This window comes from Urocitellus parryii, chromosome 8 (genome assembly GCF_045843805.1).
Source record: "Urocitellus parryii isolate mUroPar1 chromosome 8, mUroPar1.hap1, whole genome shotgun sequence".
Lineage (NCBI taxonomy): Eukaryota > Metazoa > Chordata > Mammalia > Rodentia > Sciuridae > Urocitellus > Urocitellus parryii.
The window spans coordinates 77860741-77885304 of NC_135538.1; the positions used below are offsets into that span (position 1 = coordinate 77860741).

The 24564-nt window shown below is 34.9% G+C and overlaps 1 protein-coding gene across 2 annotated transcripts in view; it reads right to left on the reverse strand.

Annotated features, from left to right (window-relative positions):
- Bckdhb (branched chain keto acid dehydrogenase E1 subunit beta) overlaps positions 1 to 24564 on the reverse strand; it is a 187955-nt gene that overhangs the window by 102963 nt on the left and 60428 nt on the right. Inside the window, exons 7-9 of one of the 2 annotated variants that reach the window (XM_077801776.1) lie at positions 20584 to 20681; positions 17945 to 18055; positions 9773 to 9868 (exon numbers count right to left, since the gene is read on the reverse strand). In XM_077801776.1, the coding sequence (XP_077657902.1) occupies positions 9773 to 9868; positions 17945 to 18055; positions 20584 to 20681 (305 nt within the window). The remainder of the gene's footprint in view (positions 1 to 9772; positions 9869 to 17944; positions 18056 to 20583; positions 20682 to 24564) is intronic. The other variant, XM_026410869.2, reaches the window with a different exon arrangement.

Consider the following 24564-nt stretch of genomic DNA (forward strand, 5'->3'; position numbering starts at 1 on the left):
ATAAACCAAAGAGTTAAGTTCTCCACATGATAACCAATACCAGATCCTCGTATTGCTGCAATAACTCTTTGTTTTAATGCAGCCAACCATGTGGTCCATATTGGCACACAATGATATCTCCCCATCAATGATTGTTTCACTGGGTCCTTATTGGTTTTAGAGAAAAGATCCATTATAACTGCCAGTTAAATTAACTCTTTTTAATTGACTTACTGTCAAAAAAATATTAATTTTACTGTCCAAGAATGATTAACCATCTTGGTAATGTAAACTTTGGTAATTCTTTGAAAGGTGTTCACTGTTTTAGAAAACGAACTTTTTCCCTTCTTACCCATCCCCAGTTCTGAATTGTGGTTACTTATTTTAAAAAAAAAGAAAAAGAAAAGAAAAATCACAAAGGATACCCAGTATTTGGTTTTAACTACCAAACTCCTTTGGTCTAAAACGCTAACTGTGCAGGGAATTTCTGATACTTTTCTCAATAATCCAGGAACCTATATAACAAAGTTAATACTTTTCATTTTCTACTTAATTGAATCAATTCAAGATTAGGCTTTATAAATGCCAGGTTCGGGCTGGGGTTATAGCTTGGTGATAGAGCACTCTCCTAGGCACTGGGTTCGATCCTCAGCACAACATAAAAAGATGAATTTGAAAAATAAGATGATGAAGTTACAAAAAAGTAAACATTAGCAGTGTCAGAAAATGTCCTCCTATCTCTGCTTCTAATAAAGCTCATTATATGTGGTCTTTTGTTGCAATGTCTGCTATCATCACTGTCATCCACTATTGTCCAGAGATTCTAGCTAAATAAGAAAAAATAAGAAGATAGTTTATTCTTCAAAGACACAAAATTGGTATTACTTGCAGAATATTATTAACAACTTAGAAAATCTGATAAAATCAACACAGAAATTATTGGAAAGAATAACATTCCGATGAAAAAACAGGACATAGACCAAAATACACAAGTCACCAAGCTTCCTGTTAAAAATTGAGAAGATATAACAGAGGAGGCTTTCGGTACTAAGTGACAGGCTTAGTCTGTGCTTTTGTCTCCCTACTCTCCAAGAACAGGAAATGAACGAAAAAGAGAAAACACCTGTAACAGCAAAGACAACAAGGTTGGGAAGGACAGTGATTGTCAGATAAAGGGAACTGAAAAAAATTCTCTTGCAGATGTGGGATGAAAAAATAAAGAGCAAAGGAAGTAGAAACCCAGACATACGAGAGATGCAATGGAAAAGGAAGCTAATCCCCAACCCCGGAGAGGCAAGTCCATCAGTTGGTGTGGAAGGTAGGCAGAAGAATGGAGAACGATGTTACCCCGTTAATTTGGACAATATTTATGCCTCCACATGCCAGTTAAAAAAACAAATTTCACTTAAAAAAAAATTGACATGGAAAACATCAGAGTTAAAGAGAACAGCTGAACCAACTGCCCCCACTCCCAAATGAAATACAGCTTTCCAACACTGGCCCCAAAGACAATCCAGGCAAAGAAGTTAGCTACTGATAAAATTATTCAAATTTCTTATGAAGATAGGCAGCTACTGAAGTGTTGATGTCCAAGAATCAAAACTACCCTACATGCACATCCTGCAGCACCTCTTCTTCCTAGAATGAACTTCCTATCCACTCACCTCAAAACAAAGTCTCACCCCCTGCGCAGATCTTCTCTGCATGTTTCCATAGGAGAGAGGCCTCGTAAAGAAAGAGATATATGGGAAACTATGTCTGTAAGCTATCCAGAAAAATCAACAATCACAAGTGAAGAAAAATATATATGACCAAAAAAAAAACTATTTAGGCAATAGATAATTTCTGGAACAGAACTTTAAAAATCCAATCTGTACAATGACAGTGACTAAAGAAGTCATTACACATACACACACACACAAAAAAAAAATGATGCAAAAAAGAGTTGAATAAAGAAAAAAATTCTACTGTTGAAATTAAAATATTCAAAATAAGAATTAAAAGAATAGAAAAGGGAGGTGGGGGCGGTGCACTGAGGCTGTGGCTCAGCGGTGGAGTGCTTACCTGGTGTGAGTGAGGCATTGGGTTCTGTTATCAGCACCACATATAAATAAATAAAATAAAGGTCTTTCAACAACTAAAAAAAAGAATAGAGAAGATGGACAAAACACTGCTAAAACACCAGACAAAAAGTAGGAAACACAAAGAATCCAAATTACATTTATCATACTATAAGAGTTTTTGAAAAGAAGATATTTTTAAAAAAACTCAAAAGACATAATTATTTTAAAGTAAGTAAGAAGATCCCAGAGGAAAAGCATGAAAAATGAACAAGATGAGTGAAAGAGACTCATGGGCAGACTCAAACCTGACATTTCAGTATAAAATAAATAGTCCAAAACAAAAAGTCATAGAAGTTTCCAGAAAAAACACACAAAGAGATCACTTACAAAAGAATGAGAATCAGTCTGGTATCAAAATTTTCTACTCCAACATGATATAAACATAGAGTGAAATACTGTCTCCAAAGTACTAAGTGAAAGTTCCTATGAACCTAGAATTCTGTGAACTACCAGATATAGATCAAGTTCAAAAGTCAGAAAGAGTCAAAAAAAAAAAAAAAAAAAAAAACCCAAACCCATCCCATATACTCTTTGCTTGAAGAAGTTAATTGGGGTATACAGACACCCCCAAAATGAGGGAGAAACCATGACAAGGGAAGTAGCAGGACACATGAGATGGTGTCTTTGAGTCACCCAGAGAAACATCAGGAGACCATCCTATAGCAGTTTTAGAGAGGTGTGGGTCAAGATGCAAAAGAATGTGAGAGAACCCTGAAAAGGCAGAAATAAACCTGGAATCAAAGAGAGAGTATGAACCAGTGCAGTGATGGCAGTAGGTGGCAGGAAGGCAACATAGAAAGGGGACACCTCACAGCTTACCTTTCCTAAAGTTTGCTATTCCAGAAAAATTTGTCTAAATTTGAGTTGGCCTCTTTGGACAACCTTTGCCAGATATGGTTGAGGAGTCCAAGGTTCTGATCCCAAGCCTAGAGGGGGTGGTTTGAAGATCAGAAACTGCCATTCTTGATGATATCCAGACAAAGTGCAGTTTTCAATATTAGTCTCCAAACTTCACTCAGCTGCTTGGGGGAACCATGGCCCCAGCACAACAACACCCTCTCAGGGACTGGTCTGCCTGGCACAAAAACTCTAGTGCAGAAGACAGTTGGGCTCCCTTTGGAGAGAATTTGGTGTTGGTTTAGGCTGCTGTTTCAAAAGTGACTGACATATCACAATGACCATGTAATCTTGGAGCAGCCTTGCAGGTGACTGCCTAAGCATGCTGCTGGGAAGGAAGTGAGGGGGCGGGGATTAATACATGAGCCACACTGTTGACTATCTCATAGTGTGGGTTTTGGATCTCACATTATTTGTTATCCATAACATTTCATATTTTGATTCAAAAAAGAGAGAGTATGAAGGATCCTCAACATATTTTAAAGGCGTGTTATGCTTTTTTCAAATAAAAAATGAAAGTTGATTAAAAACTCTACAGAATCCAAAAAGATCTAAAAGAATGCCATGGCCCAAATATGAAGCATCTAAAATCCAGCAAGACTTTCAGCAAATGCACCATAAGAAAAGGCGAACTATTTGATCAAAATACCAAGAAAATTTCCTTTTAGGGTCCAAAGGCCAGAGACAATGAAGCTGAAGCAAAAATAAAATCAAACCTTACCCCTCAGCCCCCCACCATCATCTCAGTGGTAAAGAATATTTATTTTATCATAATAATTCAGTATTTATTGTTTTTCAACTTTTAGAATTAATCTATAGGTAAAGGCTTTAATTACAAGCAAAGAACAGAATGTAATGTTACCAGTCTTGGCAATGTAATATAACCAACTGACAAAAAATAGGAATTGCAAGGAAAGAAAGACAGAATGGATGCAGAAGTAGAGGGCATTAATATCACCTTCTGACATAATGAGAAGTCAAGAGATACTAGGAAATGTTAGTGGAACAAGATATAGAGATTGAAGTCAATATTTTAAAATCAAAAGGAAATCGGTAAAAGAAATGAACTAGGAATATAATGAAGTAAGGACAACAGGTAATACAGGCACATTAAAATGGCAATGTGCTATAGGGTTTTAGTCAGTTTTTTCGTCCATAGAAGGCAGGCTCCATTCCTCGAGGCTTGAGGTGAGGCTGAACATCATGGTGGAAGAAAGTGGCAGAGAGAAGCAGCTCATGTGGTGATCATGAAGCAGAGAGAGACTCCACTCTCCAGATACAAATATATATATATATCCCATAGCCACACCCCCAATGAACCACTTCCTTCAGCCACATCCCACCTGCCTCCAGTTACCACTTGGTTAATTCCATCAGGTATTAATTCACTGACTGGGTTAAGGCTATAACCCAATCATTTCTCTTCCAAACCTTCTTTCATTGTCAGACATGTGACCTTTTGGGAGACACCTCACATCCAAACCATCACAGTGTGAGTGAATAATGCTTAAAGTCAAAGATGAGGATGTTGATACACCTGTGATTGTGATGGATCTCTTGTTCTGGAATCACCCAAAACATTTTTACACAGTCTCCACATTTTATTTTAATAGATCACCTGATCATTAATCCCACTTTTTCAGGGTAAAATGTGAAGAAACTATTTTTCTAGTCTATAGCATAGCCTAAAAGAAGAGGGGAGCCAGTATCCTCCAATCAGCAGTGAACCTCGTAAGGGAATGGACTGGGCAAGGGAAGTTCATTTTCCTGGCACTAGTGGGAAACATGCTTTTCAGCCAAAGGTGGCAGCAACTAACCTAGCCATGTTGGCATCCATGCAATTTGCCCCAGCACATTACTGTTTCGTGCCATTAAGAAACAAAGTGAATGGCAAAGTATAACCACAGTGCTGACTCAGCCTCAGAGAGGAGCAGGACTGTGCGCTCTGCCTCCTGGCCTGGGCTGTCCCGTCTGCTCTGCCTTAGAGGTGTTTATTGCACAGTCTCCCCAACTTTGATGCATTTTGCCTTTAACTCAGTAATTAAACAGGCTCCGTCTTTCCTGACTAGTTACAAACTCTTCCTTGCTCTCACTACAAAGTTGAAAAAAAGGTTTTTAAATGGGCTGCCCAACCTATTTTTTCCATAATCCCATTATTTTTTAGTAGGCATCTGTGGTGAATTCAGGACTTTGCAGAAATAACTATAGATAAATATATATATTCTTAACAGCAGAAGTATCTATGCAACGTAACTTAGTGATATGAAAGCAGCCACTGAAAGAACAAAATACAGAAGCAGTTGAAAGTGTTTAGAGAGGAGAGAAAGAAGGGAAAATGTGGTTTTGCATTAGAAACTGTGCTATATTATATATTTTGTAGTCATGTTAAAGTGTAACCTTAATTTTTAAAATCTCTTCTACCGCCACACTGAAAAAGACAATGTAAACAAAGGAAAAACTATAATACTACACTATCACAATATCATCAAAAATACACAAAATATTGAAAATAAACTTAAGATGTAGGACAGATAAATTTTAAAAATATAGCAATTAAAGGTGTAAATATATATATAAACAACAGACAAACCAAGTTCCAGGAAGAAAAGCAATAAGACAATATGTTAGGGAGTATATGTATTTGGAAGGATTAACTAGCCACGTTTGATAAGGGCAGCCCAAATAATGGAATAGAGAAGGGTAATTTCCTTTTTTAAAAGCCTTTGTAGACCACAGTTTCAATAAATATTTAGGCGAAATTATCATAGTTAGAAATTATCATAGTTAGATCATATAAAATCCTGCAAAACCAGGATTTTATTATAATAGGAAAAGACAAAAATAATAATAATTTTCTAAGTATATGGTTAATGTAGAAGCATAAATTAAATGACCATCAAGAAAAGTAGACAACACGATAAGATTTCTTACACTGTACCTAACATGTTAAACTAAGAGCACAATGCATATGACCTTTTTTCACTCTGAAATGAGGTAATGCATTTCTTTATCTTCACTATTGTTCAATACAACAAAAGCAAATAGTTTCAACAAAACGAAAATCTTGAGTCAAACTCAAATAATTTAAGTGTATTAAAGGGATAATTCAAAAACACACCAAACAGGATTAGAAATAGAAAATATAATTATACAACTTAATCTTGCTTTATTCAGTTCCATGTAGAAAGAAACAAAAGTAACATCAAATAAAGACAACTTGTTAATGTGATTTTCAAAGTATTTAGGAAAGTCTTCCACATACACACATATGTTTTTTAAGCACTATACAAGTGGATAAATGTGTTAGAAATTTCCTAGACATGTTAAAAAATATGCTACAAGCTGAAATTTAGAAATATTTCATCAGTAAAACTCTCAAGTGATGATTTTTTAAGCATGAAATAATTTAATTGTAAAATAAATATTCTAACATGAGGCACTATTGTACTATGATAAAATCAGGCTTCAAGAATTTAAGACCTAAGGTTGACCTGCAGTGCTTCCCACTTCTTAGCTGAGTGACTTAGGGATGTTTCTCATCTTTCTGAATCTCAATTTCCTTCTCTCTAAGCAAGAATAATAATTCTTAGCACATAGAATACCTGAAAAGGATTAAATCAGAACACGGATGGTCTAACAAAAAGCCTGGCATGAAACAGACATGAACTAAAAATATTACTGCTCCCCATAAATACATTTCTGTTGCCAATATCTCTTATGCTTTCAGATAACATTTAAATCACAGCCAGTTATTTCATCAAATCTAGAAAATATTTACAAATTCTATTCAATCTTTGCTTAAGAAGCTGCATGTTATAAGAAAGAAGTTAAGGCTCTGGCACCCAGCAATCTGGGATAAAGCCAGCCCTGTCCCGAACCAGCTATCAGATATTCCACCTTCTCCAAACCTTAGCTTTCTGGCCCTTCATAGAAAATGTTTGCTAAGCCCTTATCTATATAATGACGATGACATCATTAGAAGAACTGAATATGAAAGGAGATGTGCACAAGATATACTTTTAACCTTTTTCACTCACCAGGGACTATGCTAAGTTCTGTTATATAAACTATATTACACAGAATCAGGTCAGAAAAACCTACCTAGATTATAACAAAATAAGCCAGGTGGCAGGAATGATATTCTCAGTGTACTTTTTCCTGCAGAAATTACCAATTTAAAAAACCAAAGACCACAGATGATTTTTAAAATTGAACAAGATCTTTCAACAAATCTATAATGAGCACCTACTACATTCTAGACACTCTTGGTAACTATTGGGAATCTAGCAATACAAAAAATATATAAACTCCCTGCCTGCAGTAGGCCTAAGAGGAACTGGCCAAAGACCACCAAGCAGGGCAATATATGTTGCAATCTCATCCCAATATAGCATTTAAGAGCCCCAAATGGGTTCGGATTCTTATAACAGTCAACGTGCTATAACATGACAAAGAAAATCCCACAGGAAGGACAGCTTAGCAAGTTCCAAACTATTGGCATTCCTATTTTGGAAAAGAATAACAATAAGTTCTTATCAAACAGGAGGACAACGTCACATCCACTTTCTTTGCAAGGTCAAACCACATCAAAAACAATTCCAAACTAAAATTGAGACTTGTTTTACTTACTTCTCAAGAAAAAAAAAAAAAAAACTTATTTTTTCCCCAGAGAATAAATATAAGACTGCTGTATTGTTTCTTAATAGTTTTTTATATTAGAAGTTTGTCCTAAACATAAAGAAATACAATTTTTTACAACCTAAAATATCTTAGGATCTGCCATCAAGAATATAAAATACTCAACAATTAAACACATAATAATAATTTAAAACCCCAAATATCCTTATACTGTCAAAAAGATCTATGAATATTTGGTAACATTCTTTGATTACATGTTTTTGCTAAAGATTTATTTAGAGACGAGATTACTAATTTGTTGTTTTCAATCCAATAGATTATCAGTTATTCTGATATGTAAACTAAATAAAACATCTAAGTCACATCATAACACATGCTCTAGAACAAAACTACTGGCACACTATTCATTCAGAACTATAACAAAACATATGTTTCATTTACAAGGATAGTCAGGCCCCACTAGGAAAACTTGGTGATATTAGCCATTAAACCTGGCCTAAGAGAGGCCTCTAGCGGTCATTGCTGGTGTTACTATCTCCATTACCCCTTCACCTTCCTAATTTCAGTTACTAATTACACCTGACAAGGAAGTTCTTGTTTTCAGTTTCTCTTTTGTTCTCTCTTCCTTCCTCTCCCACTGGCAGCCCCTCCCTGGCCATTTGAGCCCAGCCTCTGTCTCTCCTTCCCTCCACATCTCTCCCTCTCTCTCACACACACTCACACATACCCTCAAGCAAAATGGCTCCTAGTTAACACCGAATTATTCATTTAGCTCCAGACACCAATTTTTGAAATGTATATAATTGGTAGTGCTTAACCATTAAGGATTCTCTAAAAATCAAATACTTCAGCTTCCCCACAAAACCAATTACAAGCCATGCAGTACAAAGTCCGGGCCCTACATATTAATTTGCTAGTTATTAGCCATCTCAATTAAAAAATAAAATAAAATTCATCAAGGTATAAATCAACCCTATGAAAAATTTAAAAATCAAACTTGAATGATACAAAAATTAGACTTTAATTTAATCAATGAGTCTTCGATAACATGGTCTTCTAAACATGTTTTCCTCTATTAATACTTACACAGATTAATCCAGAGGCCAAGGCAAGACTAAGCACTTGGTCATTCTGATATATAAGCAACTAACTACACACATCCAATCAGAATTTAACTCCTTCCCAGTTCCACTCCTACAATATCCCTCCTTCTTTGTTGAGATCTCTACCCCCAGAACCTCATCCCCACCCACCCCTGCTAGCCTTAATATCTAGCCCACAGTGAAGTCTTCTGTAACAAGAATGGAAACAGTGGAGTGAAAGGGCAGGAGATAGGAAATTTCAATCTAGGGACCCTGAGTGCTCCCTTCCAATAGGGTCACTCCCTCATGCTACAGCAGAATGACTTTGAGCATTAAACTGCAATATCTCTGAGACCTTGCCTTGCAGCTATGACAGAGTAACCCCCAAATACTCCAAGACTAGAGGTGCCCTGATATGTAGCCAAAGAACAACCATTTATGTCTTTGGGCAGATCATACTTTTTGCTGGGTAACTTACATTTAAATGAGAAAGGTAAGGGTAAGAGAAAGAGCTGGAGAGAAGACCAGACAGAGATTCTTTCTATATCATTTCCTAATTTTGTTAAAAAATTCTGATTCAAAAAAAAAAAATGCCCAGAGAACCTCAGGAAAGAAAGAGGTTGCTTTTAGGGTAGAGTGGAAGCAAGGAGACAGTAATCTTATAGCATAATGTGTTTGCACAGAGAAAATTCTTGACCCAAAGCTGTGCATGGTGGCTATGAGCCTACCAAAGGGAACTGGCCCAGGATGACCTCTTCCAGCCAAAATCCCATACAATGTAATGCAGACAAGGAAATAAGAAGAAAAAAGGCTCTGAAAAGCACAAATTGGTAAATTAAGGTTGGAACAGTAAAACAAGTGCTCTTGATTCATGACAAAACACTACAGACCGTCTCTGACCAATGTACATTTCTCAGTTATACTCTTCTGGATCCCATATAGCTAGGTAACAATGAAGCAACAAAAAATAAAATAAAATTTAAATTTAAAAAGGCTTGAAAACCATAAAAAATTAAGAACAGACATTTATGAAAGAAGTAAATGACCACATACCTCAATAAATGTAAATGTCTTAACATGCTGTATCAATCCATGTTCATGTGGACTTAATTTATTTTTCCAAGATAAAATCACATCCAGTATGTATTCCTTGAGAAAACATGAATTTTCAAGTTTTGGAGATAACCACATTCAAAAGAAAAATGTTTTAAAATCTGCTACAAAAAATAATAACTTTCATCCATACATAAAATGGAATTATCCATACAAATTCTTTTCTTAGAAATTAAAGATAATTGAAGTTTACCATAAAGTCAACTTCACTTTGTCTTTTGGGAAAGACAAATTTGTCCTATTCTAATGAAAATTTAAGTAAAAAATTTCAACATATCATTATGAAAAATGAACAACTATTAAGAAAAATAAAGCCAAACTCAGAAGATCAAGGGTTGTATGTTTTCTCTCATATTTGGAAGCTAGAGAAGAAAAAGAAAAGGAAAGGTAAGGGAAGCGAGAGAAAATCAAAGAGAGTCTAATCCACTGAATGTCTATTCTCCCCTCACCCTTTTAACTTGTGTTAGCATTTTCCTGTCAGAAAGAATATTCAGCCTTTGGTTTGGGGGACTGGCTTATTTCACTTAGCATGATAGTCTCCATGTCAGTCCATTTACTGGTAAAAGTCATAAAGTCATTCTTTTTTATTGCTAAGTCAGTAGAATGAATTGACATAACTTTCCTATGTTCATATATGAATACACTACCAGTGAAACACCACATCATGTACAACTACAAGAATGGGATCCTAATTAGAATAAGTATATATAATATATCAAAATACACTCTACTGTCATGTATATCTAAAAAGAACAAATTTTTAAAAAAAGAAAAATCATAGGGAGATCAGTAGAAGAAAAGGACTACGTGATAGGAGGCAAGAAGGGAGGGGGTAAATGCTAGGAATGATATTAACCAAATAATATTGTTATATTGTTGCATGTAAGAATATGTAATCCCAGCAGCTTGGGAGGCTGAAACAAGAGGATGGCATGTTCAAAGTCAGTCTCAGCAACTTAGAGAAGCCCTAAGCAACTCAATGAGACCCTGTCTCTAAATAAAATATAAAAAAGGGCTGGGGATGTAGCTGAGTGGTTGAGTGCCCCTGAATTCAATCCCTGGTACCAAAAGTGTGTGTGTGTGTATATATATATAAAACAACAACTATAATGCACCAATAAAAGTGTGGAAAGAGAAAAAATAAAATATACTAATTCTAAAAAAAATAAATAACATTTTGTTAGATCATGTTATGAAGAAAAAGAAAGGAAAGGTAGACGGAGGTCTTGGTGAGAAAAGAAGAAATAAATATTAAGCAATCTGGTCAAGATGGTCCTTAATGAGAATCTGTTTGCATAGTGACCTAACAGAGTGAACCATGATCCAGGATACATATCTGACAACAGAGTATTTCCTGAAGGGTGGATGTACAGTGGAGATGTGGAATGGTGAGACGGGGTCCTTATAGGCTTTGGTAAGGCATTTGACTTTTTTACAAAGTTTAATGGGAAACTATTGAGGCCTTGAGACTAGAAGGGATACTATGTGACTCATGATGAAATTCTGCCTATGGCAAAGGAAGGTCAGAAGCAAGAGACAGCAGTTAGGATGCTAGGGCCAAAACTTAGAAATGTTAGGGGTCTGCACCCTGATCAAGGGTAATAACAGAAATGGTGGTCAGATTTTGGACATACTGTGTAGGCAACAGGATCTGCTTTGGAATTAAATGCAGGGAGGCAGGGCATGAGAGAAAGAGAGAAACAAAAGAATTTCAAAGTCTAAAGGCAAAACCCTTAATTTTAATAATTCACACAATTTAATCTTCAGTGAATGTATAATTATGTCCAAATAATAAGTAATAATTTTCTCGATAAATATGGCCATCCCTACGCTTCGTAATTTTTTCTTTTTCTTTTTCTCAGTGTTGTATGTAACTGATTCTAAATTAAATGACAATATGACTATTGAAATCTTGAGTTTCTTTCAAAGCTTGTCATTCTCCTACAAAAATCAAGATCTTATTTTTCATAGGCAGCTTCTCTGAACTTAAAGAAAAATCTTCCTTTCAAATGTGACAGCTCCTCAAGGGCTCCTTCTGCCTGGCCACTGTTTTGTTAATGTGGTAGCTCACTTTTAACTCCTCCTGAATGTGATCTGGATCTCAGCAGGAAAATCCACTAAAGCTCACAACCTTAACCACTATTCTCATTCCTGGGAAGACCTCCGTGAGCACAGCTCTACTTCTGAGCTCCTGTTTCACACAAGTGAGACAACAGAGCTTGGTTATAAAGAGAAACTGAACAAGGATGTGGACAGATATGCAGGACTAAAGAAAGTCCTGCTGGATAAAGCACACCAACGCTCTCCCTTAGCTGACAGAAAGGCGCACGCTCTCCCTTAGCTGACAGAAAGGCGCATGGTACAGGCTGCGTGTTCCTTATCAGATATGCCTGGGACCAGGAATGTTTCTACTTTTAAAATATTTTGGATATTGGAACATTCACATAGACTTTACCTATTAAGCATTCCCTAACTTGAAAATCCACAATCCAAGATTTTTTTTTTAGCAGTTTCACATTTTGGAGCATTTTGGACTTGGGATTTTCAGAAAGGGATGTTCAAAGAGTGATAAAAAGAAAAGTAATCAGATGGAGAATAAAGCTTCTCTCTAATTTTTATTTATTTACTTATTTGTGTGTCATTTGTTGAAGTACAGGATATATATAAAAAAGTGAAACAGCACACTCTTTCCCATAAATATATGCAATTATTATGTGTCAATTAAAGTTTTTAAAATGTACAAAATGAGTGTTTTCAATTTTCAAAAACTGAATTTTAGTATTAATGATTACTAAAATTTCTTCAAAAAGTTGAAGAAATGAGTTGTTACTAAAAAGTTTCTTCAACAAGAAACTGTCACTGGCAATCAGTACTACTTCCTCAAGCCCCCTTCCAATTATTAACTGTCCTCATGATATTCACTGGCCCAGAGCAATAGCATAACATCATTTTTGCCTACTGCGAATATTATTTAAATAAAGTCATACATAACATGCTTATTTGAGTCTGCCTTAAGTTATGTTTGTGAGATGAGTACACACTGTCACTAGTGTTTTAGTTCATTAATTCTCATTGCCAAAGAATATTCTATTTACTCATTATTCATCCATTCTCTGGTTGATGGGCATTTAAATAGTTTATAGTATAGATTTATAAGAAACTGTATGCCTATGAAAATTCTTGTACTTATCTTGTGTACATTTCTATTTGATACATATAAATCATTGATTGATTGATTGATTGCATATGAAGGGATATGTAGAATTGCTGGTTTACAGGGTTTAGATGGATACTCACAACTTTTCAAATTGGTTGTACCAATTTATAGTACCATCAATAATATACGAGAGATGGGTTGCTTCACAGTCTTGCCAACATTAGTATTTTAATATTTAACAAAGGTCTCTGATCCTATTACATTAGGACTTTAATTTTCATTTCCTGATGATAAGAAAAATTGACCAACTTTTCATATGCTTATTGGCCATTTGGACAGCTACTTTCTGAAACTCTTTCTCAAGAGCTTTGGCCATATTTCTCTTGGGATGTCTGCTTATGTTTGTTTACTTATTTATTTATTTATTTTTGCTTTTTTAACTATTTTTTAAGTCAAAGTACTTAATGTTTCATGATCTAAATTTCCTTGAGTTTCTCCACATTTCAGGATTGTCTAGTCTCTTACTAATGTCCTTTTGATAATATTTTTTTTTAATTTTAATGAAATCAGCAGCTTTTTTTAATGCTAGGGTTTTGTTAGTGCACAAAATCATAAAGACATTCACACCAGGTGCAATGGCACATTCCTGTCAATCCTGCTACTCAGGAGACTAGTTTGAGGCCAGCCTAGGCAATTTAGTGAGACCCTGTCTCAAAATAAAAAATAAAAGGGGCTGAAAATGTAGCTTAGTGGTAAAGTGCCCCTGCATTCAACTCTAAATACCAAAAATAAATACATAGATAAATAAATAAATTTATCTATGCTTTTTCCCAAAGACTTCATCATTCTTTCTTTTACAATTAGATCTTCAATTCATCTGGAATTGAAGGTGGTGTGGTAAGGGTTAATTTTCATGAAATCATCATTAATTAATGAACATCATTTACTGAACAAAACAAGCTGTTCCACTGTGAACTGCGATGTCACCTTTGTCCTCAATCCAGCAGATCTCTTTCTGGATTCTATCTGTGTACCTTTATACCAATTCAGCACTGTCATAACTGCAGCCATGACACATCTTGACATTTGGTAACTAAGACCTCCAATCTTTTTCTTTAAGGTTGTCATGGCTATTCTTGGCCTGACAATCCGTTAACAGGGTACAAGGTTGAACATCTTGATCCAAAAACCTCAAAACCGAAATGTTCTGAAATATGAAACTTTTTTGAGCCCTATGTGAAGCTCAGAAAGTTTGGGATTTCACAGCAGTTCAGATTTTAAATGTTTGAATTAGAGAAGCTCAACTGGCAACATCCATGCAAATTTCCCAAATCTAAAAACTAAAACCTGAAACACTTCTGGTCCCAAACATTTGGATAAGGGGTACTCAAACTAAATTGAATTCAGTTTATTTGCATCTTTGATTTTCCTGAATAATATTTTGGAATTTTCTGTGGAAAGTTCTGACATGTGTATCACTATATTTTCCCCTAGAGAGTCCTGACCTCAAGGAGAAAACTGCACAATTTTTACTAGAAAATATTATTTTTGCTACAGGCATTTTGTGACTACTCTTCATCAGAATAAAAGAATTCACTTCCATTTCATAGTTGCCAAAAAATTGTAATCATGAGTAGATATGGAATTTTAATAACTGCTGTTTATATATTGCAAGATTTTTATTTATCTTGTTTTCTTTTAACTTGAGAAATTTCATAAACTGGTTTGTGAATGTGAACATTACTTATGTTCATAAGAAAAGTTTATCTATAATTTTATTTTATTATAGGGTACTATAGGTTTGATATGAAGATTATGCTGGCCTTACAAAAAGAACTTGAAAGCTTCCTCTTTAGCCAGGCACAGTGACACATGCCTGCAATCCAGTGACTTGGGAAACTGAGCCAGGAGGATTGCAAGTTCAAGGCCAGCCTTAGCAAAACTTAGTGAGGCCCTAAGTAACTTAGCAATATTCTCTCTTAAAATAAAAAATAAAATAAAAAGCCACTGATGTGGCTTAGTGGTTAAGCACCTCTAGGTTACATCCCAGGTACAAAAAAAAAAGTTGCCCCTCTGGTTCCACTGTCAATAAGAGTTTGCATAAAGATTGTGTTTTATAGAGTTTACCAGTAAAGTCATAAGTCTAGGGTTTTCTTTTCGTGCAGGTTACTGAAAATGGATTTAATGTCTTAAACAGATAATGACAATTCAGATTTTCTAATAGCTCTTTTACCAACTTTAAATGATTCTAATTTTCCCAGGAATTTGTCCATTTAACCTATAATTCATTTACAAAATTGTTATGATTATTTAATTCGTTTGTATTTATTTAATTACTTCTATTTGGAGGTTTATATCTTTCATCTTACAAGCAGTTTTCTATTTACCCACCTGTTTTTTGTACAAATCTCCTTTCCTTCTTTTGGACTAGCCTAATTTATAGTCTTACTAGTTTGTTACATACTCTTTCACTGTCACATCCATTGCCACAACAGGAATTGTAACATACGTTTGATTATAACCTAATAAAAATTTACACTTCACTAATAACCCAAGAATAACTGGGACAGCTGACTTCTTATCATCAAGTATATATATATATATATATATATATATATATATATATATTGGTTCTACAAAGTTTATTTTATATAATTCCTGTTTTGTAACTTCCCTGGACAACATTCAAAATCTCTGCTGCTTTGTCTGTCCTTAAACAATGTTTTCATATACATATCTTCTAAACAACAAACACACCAAGACTAAGCAAAAAGTATGAACTTTTCAACTGTCCTAGAGTCACTTTATGGAATACTGCATAATACTGAATGTGTTCAACACATCATTTTTACCTTTAGTAGGCTTTTTTTGATTAGGCATTCCAAAAGATGTACAGTGGTATCAAGTTTAACATACATCGAATAGAGCTGAATTTTATCCTACTAGAAAAACTGATATCACTGAGAACCATAAAAACAAATTTTGATTATTATAGAATTCATAAAGATGAAGAAGAGAAGCCTAACTTTAGTTAAACTAAAAAAGCTATCATTTTTAATACGAATGTTTGGCTATAGGGCCCTCTTTCAAATCCTAAGGAAAAAAGCTTACTACCAAAATTTTTCTCTTTTGATACATGAAAGAAAAACAGGAGATGTACCACAATCAGCAATAAAAAGAGTCCCAAATAGACCCAAGTAATCAACAAATGACAGGCTGGCTTTCACTGTCAGAACTGGAGGGTCATCAAGCAGGAAAATAACATGATGAAAGGATCCCAATAGAAGACTAAGAAAATGAGACTGACAGGTCCAAGGTTTAATGCATCACTGTCTCATGCAGTAGAGGACTCCAGCCTCCTCTTTCATCTTTCCTAGTAGGACAGAGCCCTAAGGACACTGGGTTGACATTCCAGGACCATAAAAGATGCAACCAGTAAATTTAATACAGGAAGGAAAAACCAAATGGAAACAAACATAAATAATTACCATGTTCTTTTTTCCTCTCTCTCTCCTCTCTTTACTTTCATGGTTACCAAGTTGGGGTGATGTTATGTATTTTACTGTAAGATACTACAAATCCATTTTAAATGTAGAAGGTATAAAAATATGTATATTAAAAAAAAGGCTTGCCCTGATCACATATGAATACCTCACCACTCCAGGACAAAACATCATATCCCCATACAGAAGTACCATCCACCCTGAAAACACAAACTCAAATGTGTTAAAAACAAGAGGCAAGCTCCAATTTAACCAGAATTTGGAGCATTTGGCTATTTAAGAAAACACCCAGGGTCTGACTTGATCTAAAAATGCCTTAAAAAAAGCATTAAATTATTTTCATGCAGCTATGAATAATTCAACCTGAAATACTGCAACTACACTCATGAGGGCTTAGGATTATTGAAATCAAAATCATTTGTAATCCTGTCAAGTGTTCTGCTGATGCCAGTGAATCTACAAAAACATTTACTGTAACAAGTCTTTAATCTTCCACTAAATTATAAACAATCTTCACCTAAAAACATCTGTAGAAGTAGTGTCCACAGTTTATTTTCATATAGCATAAGAAATAGCATGCAATAGCTTTGAGCTTGCTAAAGCTCTAAAAACAGTATATACAATAAATCACAAATACTATAGATCTTAGGATCCTGCTCCATTAGGAAATTAAAAAAAAAAGTGATTCTTACCTAGACTTAAAAAGATGAAACCATCACAGAGCTTAAATTTTATTATATGCCAATATGAGGACAGATACACTTTTAATTATCTCGACATTAGAAGATAACTGTTATATACAAGTATATGAGAACTAAATGATATTCTTGAGAGAGGACTATGTAAATCCCATTAATAGTAAGAACAAGATCATTCTCTTCAGGCCAAAGATAAAGAGAAGCTCTAAGTCAGAGCAACCAGAATCCTACAACACAACACCCTGTGATCCACAATGTTAAGGCGATATAAAGAGAGCAAGTTTTTAAAAAAATAATCCATCCCCATCAATTCTGGAGAGAAGATGCATGAAAATTCAGCAAAACCATTTACCTGGCTAAATTAAACTTTGCTTATTGAACGTATTGAGCCATAACCAATAAGAAGTTAAAAAAAAAAAAACAGGTGATTTCAACTCCCACGATAAAGTTCCTTATTTGCAACACCTCATAGCTCACATGACTCACCCCAAGCTGACTACATGAAAGGCTCAGTTTTGTAATATTTTAAAGAGAAAACTGTCAGAGGGAAAAAAAAAAACCAACTCTAATTTGATTCCTTGGGCATTAAGCTGATGACACAGCATTCATTCCTTTCACACTACAAATTTAAAAATTTTAAATCAGGTGAAAATGCTCATGCAGCTCACCACCACAAAACAATTCTTTGCAAATATCCAATAAGTATGACACAATGTCTTGAAGAAATGATGTTCTATCAACATTATATTTATACCTTGCAAACTGTATCCACATCCCAAGGTATTATAGTCTTCAGGTCAATGACCTCACATGACACCCCAAGTTTTTCTTGTGCCATGGAAGCCACCTCCCGGATCACATGAACCTAGAAGAAGGAGAAAAGTATGCAGAGAATGACTAAATTCAAAGATTCAAACCTAAAAATCAGAGAGCTACTGTTTACAGTCAGAGAAACTGTTCTGCACAGAGAATTCATAAATTTGTCTTAGACATATTGACTTCCATATTTCACCAAAATAATCAAATATAGGCGTCTAGAAAACAGCTGTAAAGGCCTTCTTAGTGAAAAGGAAAGAAGCCAATGTCAGAGATATGGATTCCAAAGGTAGCACACAGAAGGTAAGTAAAGCACAGAAATAGAACTTGTAGGAAAAGCATGTAAAGAGAGAAGTAAAAAGCAAAAATCATGGAACCCTGTAGGTCACCAGCATTTAAGGGAAATAGCAGAACAAGGGTTCACTAAAAACAAAACAAAAACAAAATATTAAAGAGATAGGGAAAGGGGTAATAGGAGTCACTGTACCCCAGAAGCTAAAAACAAACAGGTTTCATAGAGAAATTAGCTAATGTCTATACCTAAGAATGGGAAAAGGGCTGGTTTAAAATGTAGATTAGAAAATTACAAAAAAACAGTTTTAGTTCATTAGTGGTAACATAACTCCTAAGTACAAAGACATATGGGAAGCTAAAGAATTAACTTAAATGTAAGTAGAAAACAGTAGTTCAGTTTAGCAATAACACCTTACGACCATAAAAAAATTGTTAACTTGTCGCAAAATCTTGGTCTTTCCACTCTATATTTGCAAAGAAAAAGCTGTAGATGGAATATATTTCCAGAATACAGATTGAAGAATTTAATAAAATATGCTTAGCAGCATGTTTTAATACGCTAAAAAAAAAAGTGAGCAGAAAGATATGATAGCATTTAAGGGGGAAATCATTGTTCAAAGAGTGAAGAGATGTGCCCTTTTAATAAAAGCAACATGGAAAGGAGGCACTGAGCATGCAGGAGAGAGGGACTAGCTAACAGGTCCAATCCCGGAGATAGTAAATGGAACAGAATGGAACAAATCTGAAACAGATTTGTAGTGCTAGCTACAAAATAAATAAATAAACCAGACGCTTCCTCTTCAAAGACTAAAAAAGAAGAAAGGAAAGATTAGCACAAAAGTGGTGGGTGTAAGGGAGAGTAAGCTATGGGAGGTAGTACCAAACACACCCCATTAAAAGAGAAACAAGGTCACCATCGGGGAATGGGAATTAAAAAGTCATCTGAGGGAGGACAAAAAAAGGTTCAGCACAACCACCATGAGCACCATCAATGAGTGTGACTCCCCAGGTAGCAGTTACCTCACTGCAAATAAGCCACAAGGACTGCAGCTCAAAGCCAAAATCAGGTGGAGAGAGGAGCTTCTGACACTGCAAATGACTTTTGTTATTGTGTTTACATGATGCTGTCTTAAATTTTCTTAAATAGCTTTTCCTTAGCACAGAAAATCTGATGATTTCTTTAAAAGAAGAGAGAGGAATGTAAGAGATAGGAGTCCACAACCAAACATAAAATGCCCTGAGCTTGGAGGTGACAAGGTACAGTGGTACACACTTATAGTCCCAGCTACTTGGGAGGCTGAGGCAGGAGAAATATTTGAGCCCAGGAGCTCAAGATTGTCCTGGGCAATGTAGCAGGCACCCATCTCAAAAAAAAAAAAAAAAAAAAAAAAAAAAAATTAGAGGTAGAGAAATGTGACCATAAATACTAGGTAAAGCTAAGGGGGATCAATGGAGAAGTCCCAGGAAAAGAGAAAGGCATAGGATTCTGTGGCTAGACCACTGGGTGGATCCACATGGCCAGCAAATTAATGAGGGATGGCAGGAAGGGGATGAAAAAGATAAGTGCAGCAATAAGTGGTGGGGATATGCAAAATGTGCATCAAAGGATTTTTAATGAAAGCATTTTTACAAACATTCAACATATTTTAATTACTTCACCACATGCTTATATATTTTAATATAACAGAATAAGTACCTCACCCCGATCAGAAATCAGTAACACAAACTTTCAGATATAAGTAAGTTCTGAGTATTGAAGGTACAGCATGATGACTATAGCTAATACTATACTATTTCTTTGAAATTGAATGAGAGTAAATTCTAAGTGTCTCAACACACACACACACATACACACACACACAACTAGCATGTGGTAATGATTGTGTTAATTTGATTGTCACATGATTTCACAATGTAGTCATATACCAAATCATCATTCTGTATATCTTGAATATATATAATTTTTATCTTTCAACTATACCTTAATAAAATTGATAGGGAGCAGCATCAGTGGTAACAAACAGACTTGAGATATAAAGAAAACATAATTTTCGAGGCTGGGTTGTAGCTCAGTGATAGAGCACTTGCCTAGCATGTGTGAGGCACTGGGTTCAATTCTCAGCACCACATATAAATAAATGAATAAAATAAAGGTTCATTAACAACTAAAGACAGATTGAAAAAAAGAAAATATAATTTTCAATTCTTCATATATCAGGATTAAAAATAAGGGCTTCCCAAGCACAACATGGGCTTTAACAGTTGGAAATCAAGGTTACTGACCTGAGTGCCCCAGGCAACAAGAGTGACATCACTCCCCTCCTGTATGACTTCAGCCTGAGACAGTGGGATGTTGTATGGTTCTACAGGAACCTGCTCCACTAAATACATTGGGGGGAGAAACAAAAGGTTAATTATTATTTTCTCATGTGACATTGGTGCATGAAAAAGTATATGAACCTCACTATGACAAATTCCATACATTATTTTAAATAGAAATAGCATTTATTATATGGTTCCATGACATTACTATACAGATTAATAAGAACAATTTAAATGTATACAATGCAAATGTATACAATATATCAGCTATACTGGAACAGAAAAAAAGACTTTAGTTATGAACTAAGGAAATCTTAATAAGGCATGGACATTAACCAATAATAATGTGTCAACTTTGGTTTATTAATTGCAGCAATTTCAGCATAAAATGTAAATAATAGAGAAAATTGGGTATGCAGGTGGATGAGTACTCTACTATCTTCATATTTTTTCTATAAACCTGAAGCTGTTCTTTTTAAAAGGTTTTTTTTTAATTGTTACTATATTTGCTAAAACTTTATTGAGCCAAATTAAGTTTTCACACCAATTTTCCATCAAGCAGCAAATATATGGGGGCAGGTAAAAAAAATTATGGAAAACACACATAGTAGAACCAAATTTTTAAGTGTATTTTATTTTTACACCTTGCCTGTATAAACACTTCATTAATTATACTAATTGACAACACTCAATTTTCAAAGTTGAATATTATAGTCCTCAAAAATGAGCTCCACCAACCCAAAAGCAAAAGCCACCACTGGTATGCCAGAGGTTTTAAAAATTTCATGATTTTTCTGCCCAATCAGGTACATATAATATAGAACTGATTGAATCAGATGAAATTGAAGAGTAAATCTTTTTACTTATTCAAATATTTATTTATTTATTTATTTTTGCATTACAATTCTTAATACACCATTTTATCATAATTTATCATACCTCTGATTATATATAAGGTATGTTGACACCAAATTCACATCTTCATACATGTATTTTGTATAAAGTGAAATAAAGTAGGAAGTTGAAGAAAGTGCCTAGCTTGAAGAATTTTCTTAAGTTCTGAGAATAATATAATAGTTTAAGGAAAAACTGTTTTTGTTTTTGTTTTCCCCACAGTCCTTTTATTATATTATTACATACAAAGAGCACAGAAAAGTAAAATGAAAGTAAAAGCCCTCCCTGGGCTCCCGCATCAGGCCTTTCAACTCCTCTGCCCAGAAGTAACCAATGTGAACAATTTCCTGGTGTCTCCAGTGCACAGTTCCCATTCTTCCTAGCAATGAACTTCTGAATCCTTCCCCTGCATTTGGTAAATCCCCCTCCTTATGAGGCAGGACCCTTTGTCCACTACAGAAGTGAGTTCCACATATTCACTTTCCCAGTTTCCCTTGCAGCTAGGTCCAAAACTTTGGTTCTGCCAATCAAATTCACCTATAGCAGACTCTGAATTGGAAGGTGATTACACAAAAAAGCAGCAACTGTCCAGAATCCACTCTAGAGTAGAAACAGTGGAGGCAAATTCATCATCCAGGCAGTGGCATCAGTGATTCAGACAGCAGCAAAGTGCTCACTGACACTTACTGGGGCATCTTTGCAGAACCAGTTATTCTGTATTGCTTCTAAATATGTGGCCTCTATGGCTAACCTGAGGCACATCAGGGATTTGTGAGCTATTCAGTATGCTTCAATAAATCATCCCTATTTGAACTGAGCACAGTTTATTTCATTTGCTTGAAAACTAAGTGCTCTGATTTGTTATACTTTCAGGTATTTATAATATACAAGTACAAATACACATAGGCCTATTCTATTCTTTTCACAAATAGAATCACATTGCTCAGAACCTTTTTAACAATCGACGTTTTTGTTTTTTTTTTTTACTTAGCAATATATCTTGGCAATGTTTTCATGTCAAAATACAGTTTTATAACCAGAACTACTAAATTTAATGATGTTACAGTGACATACTTTGGAATTTTATTCCTTTTTTCTTACATTTCCAATCCAATAATCCAATGACATATCAATAACCAGTACCAGAGAGAACTGAGTAGACTTTCAATGATTAATGTTTAAGTGGAAAAGAAAAAGAAAAATGGCAAAACCTATAAAATTACTTCTTGTAGGTAAATATCATAAACAATGGTAGAAAACATTTAAATATCAAAGCTTTATTAAAGTGTCTTATTAAAGCACTGGACTCAGTATAGCTTATGTGATATACAAACACTTTTTTATATATCACACAAACTATACTGAGTTCAATACTTCAACTGTCTAATCCAAGGACAAGCAATCTACTTGTTTGCTTTGCTACTGTTTACAAATCTTTTTTTTTTTTTTGTAAACAACCCTGCATTGGATCACAGCCATGCCTCATATTACTTATGGCTGTTCTCGACCTACAACAGAAAGCTAAGTAGTTAAGAGAATCAAAATGACCTATAAACCTGAAATATTCACTATCTGTTTCTTTATAGACAATGACAGCTAATTCCAATTATAAACAATGTTTCCAGATATTAATTCCAACCCATTCCCTGATAGCCTGATCCCAGTACTGGATCTATAGATGGATGAAAGGATGGATGGATCAATGGCTGGACAAATGAACAGTCAAGGAGACATATTCAACTCGAGTAGCATATTCTACTTAGCAATTAACCAATGTGAGGGTCAAGAACAACACTGATGACATCTGGCCAGAGGTAGCAAGCAGGCATTTTTCCATCATCAAGTCGGCTGGCAGCAAGATCTGCATGCCAGTAGACAAGGCTTGAAGCCAGTACACATTCCAGCCTGCTTATGAATCAGTGCACCACTCAAGAGTCCTGTATTTTCTGCCTTGTAATCAGTTCCCAACTGGTGATTAGCAAATCTTTGGAACACAGAACTCCCAGGGATAGCATAGCAAAACAAATGGGTTAGTTAGCATCTTGGACCATCTCCTTTAAAAAGCTGCCAGGGAGTGACTGTTGTCTTAAATAAATTACCCAGAATAATAAGTCCTCAGTATTTTAACAATTAATTAAGGAATAACATAGCAAACAAAGCTTTACTCTCTACTTAAAATACGTCATGCAGAGAATTAGACTCAGGGAGAGGCTTATATTAAGAAAAAACAAAAAAAACAACTATTTAAATTTGCATCGGTTTAATCCTGACAGCAGGAAAATAAGAACACAATTTTAATATGTTCATTTATTTAAACTTGGCAAACAAATCACCTGGAGAGCAAGCTGAAATTCAGAGGTACTTTGTAGTTACATTAATTTAAACACTATTTATTCCAAGAGAAGGTTATTATTTCATATTAACATTCCTGCAGGTCCACCCCCACTGCTCTGTGCTTTCAGAAAGAGAGCAGGCAACTAGCATCAGAGCAGTTCTTCAGGAGCTAAAGAGCACTGTGTATGGTCATGCTACAAATTCTTATGTTCACAGAAGTGGAACTAACTGAGCCCACTCCATTTACCACAAGCTGATCACATTGAAATCTCAGCACTAATGAACACTCCACAGAGAAATCCTTCAGCACCAAATACATAATGATGTATGTACTTAGAAAAATAAAAAAAATATAAAAGAATCAGACAGTATAGAGTTTTTTAAAGTGCATTATAAAATTTCCACATATATGCCTCCTTGTACATGCAAGGAATTTATGTGCATACTACACATTCACTTAGATATTCATGGCATGAATTAGCTCATGTTTATCACTTTATATCTCATCCTTCTCCTTTTTTCTTCCAATTTTCTTCTAATAATCCACATTGAACATAGTTTTGAAAGAGACAGGGTGTGTAATGACATATACACTATGTACAAGATACATTTATTCAATTAATGATGACTGTGTACCCAGTATATGTAGGCATCATGTGAGATGCTGGACTGAAATTTTAAAAGGTAGTTCACACTACAGAGAGGTACAGACTC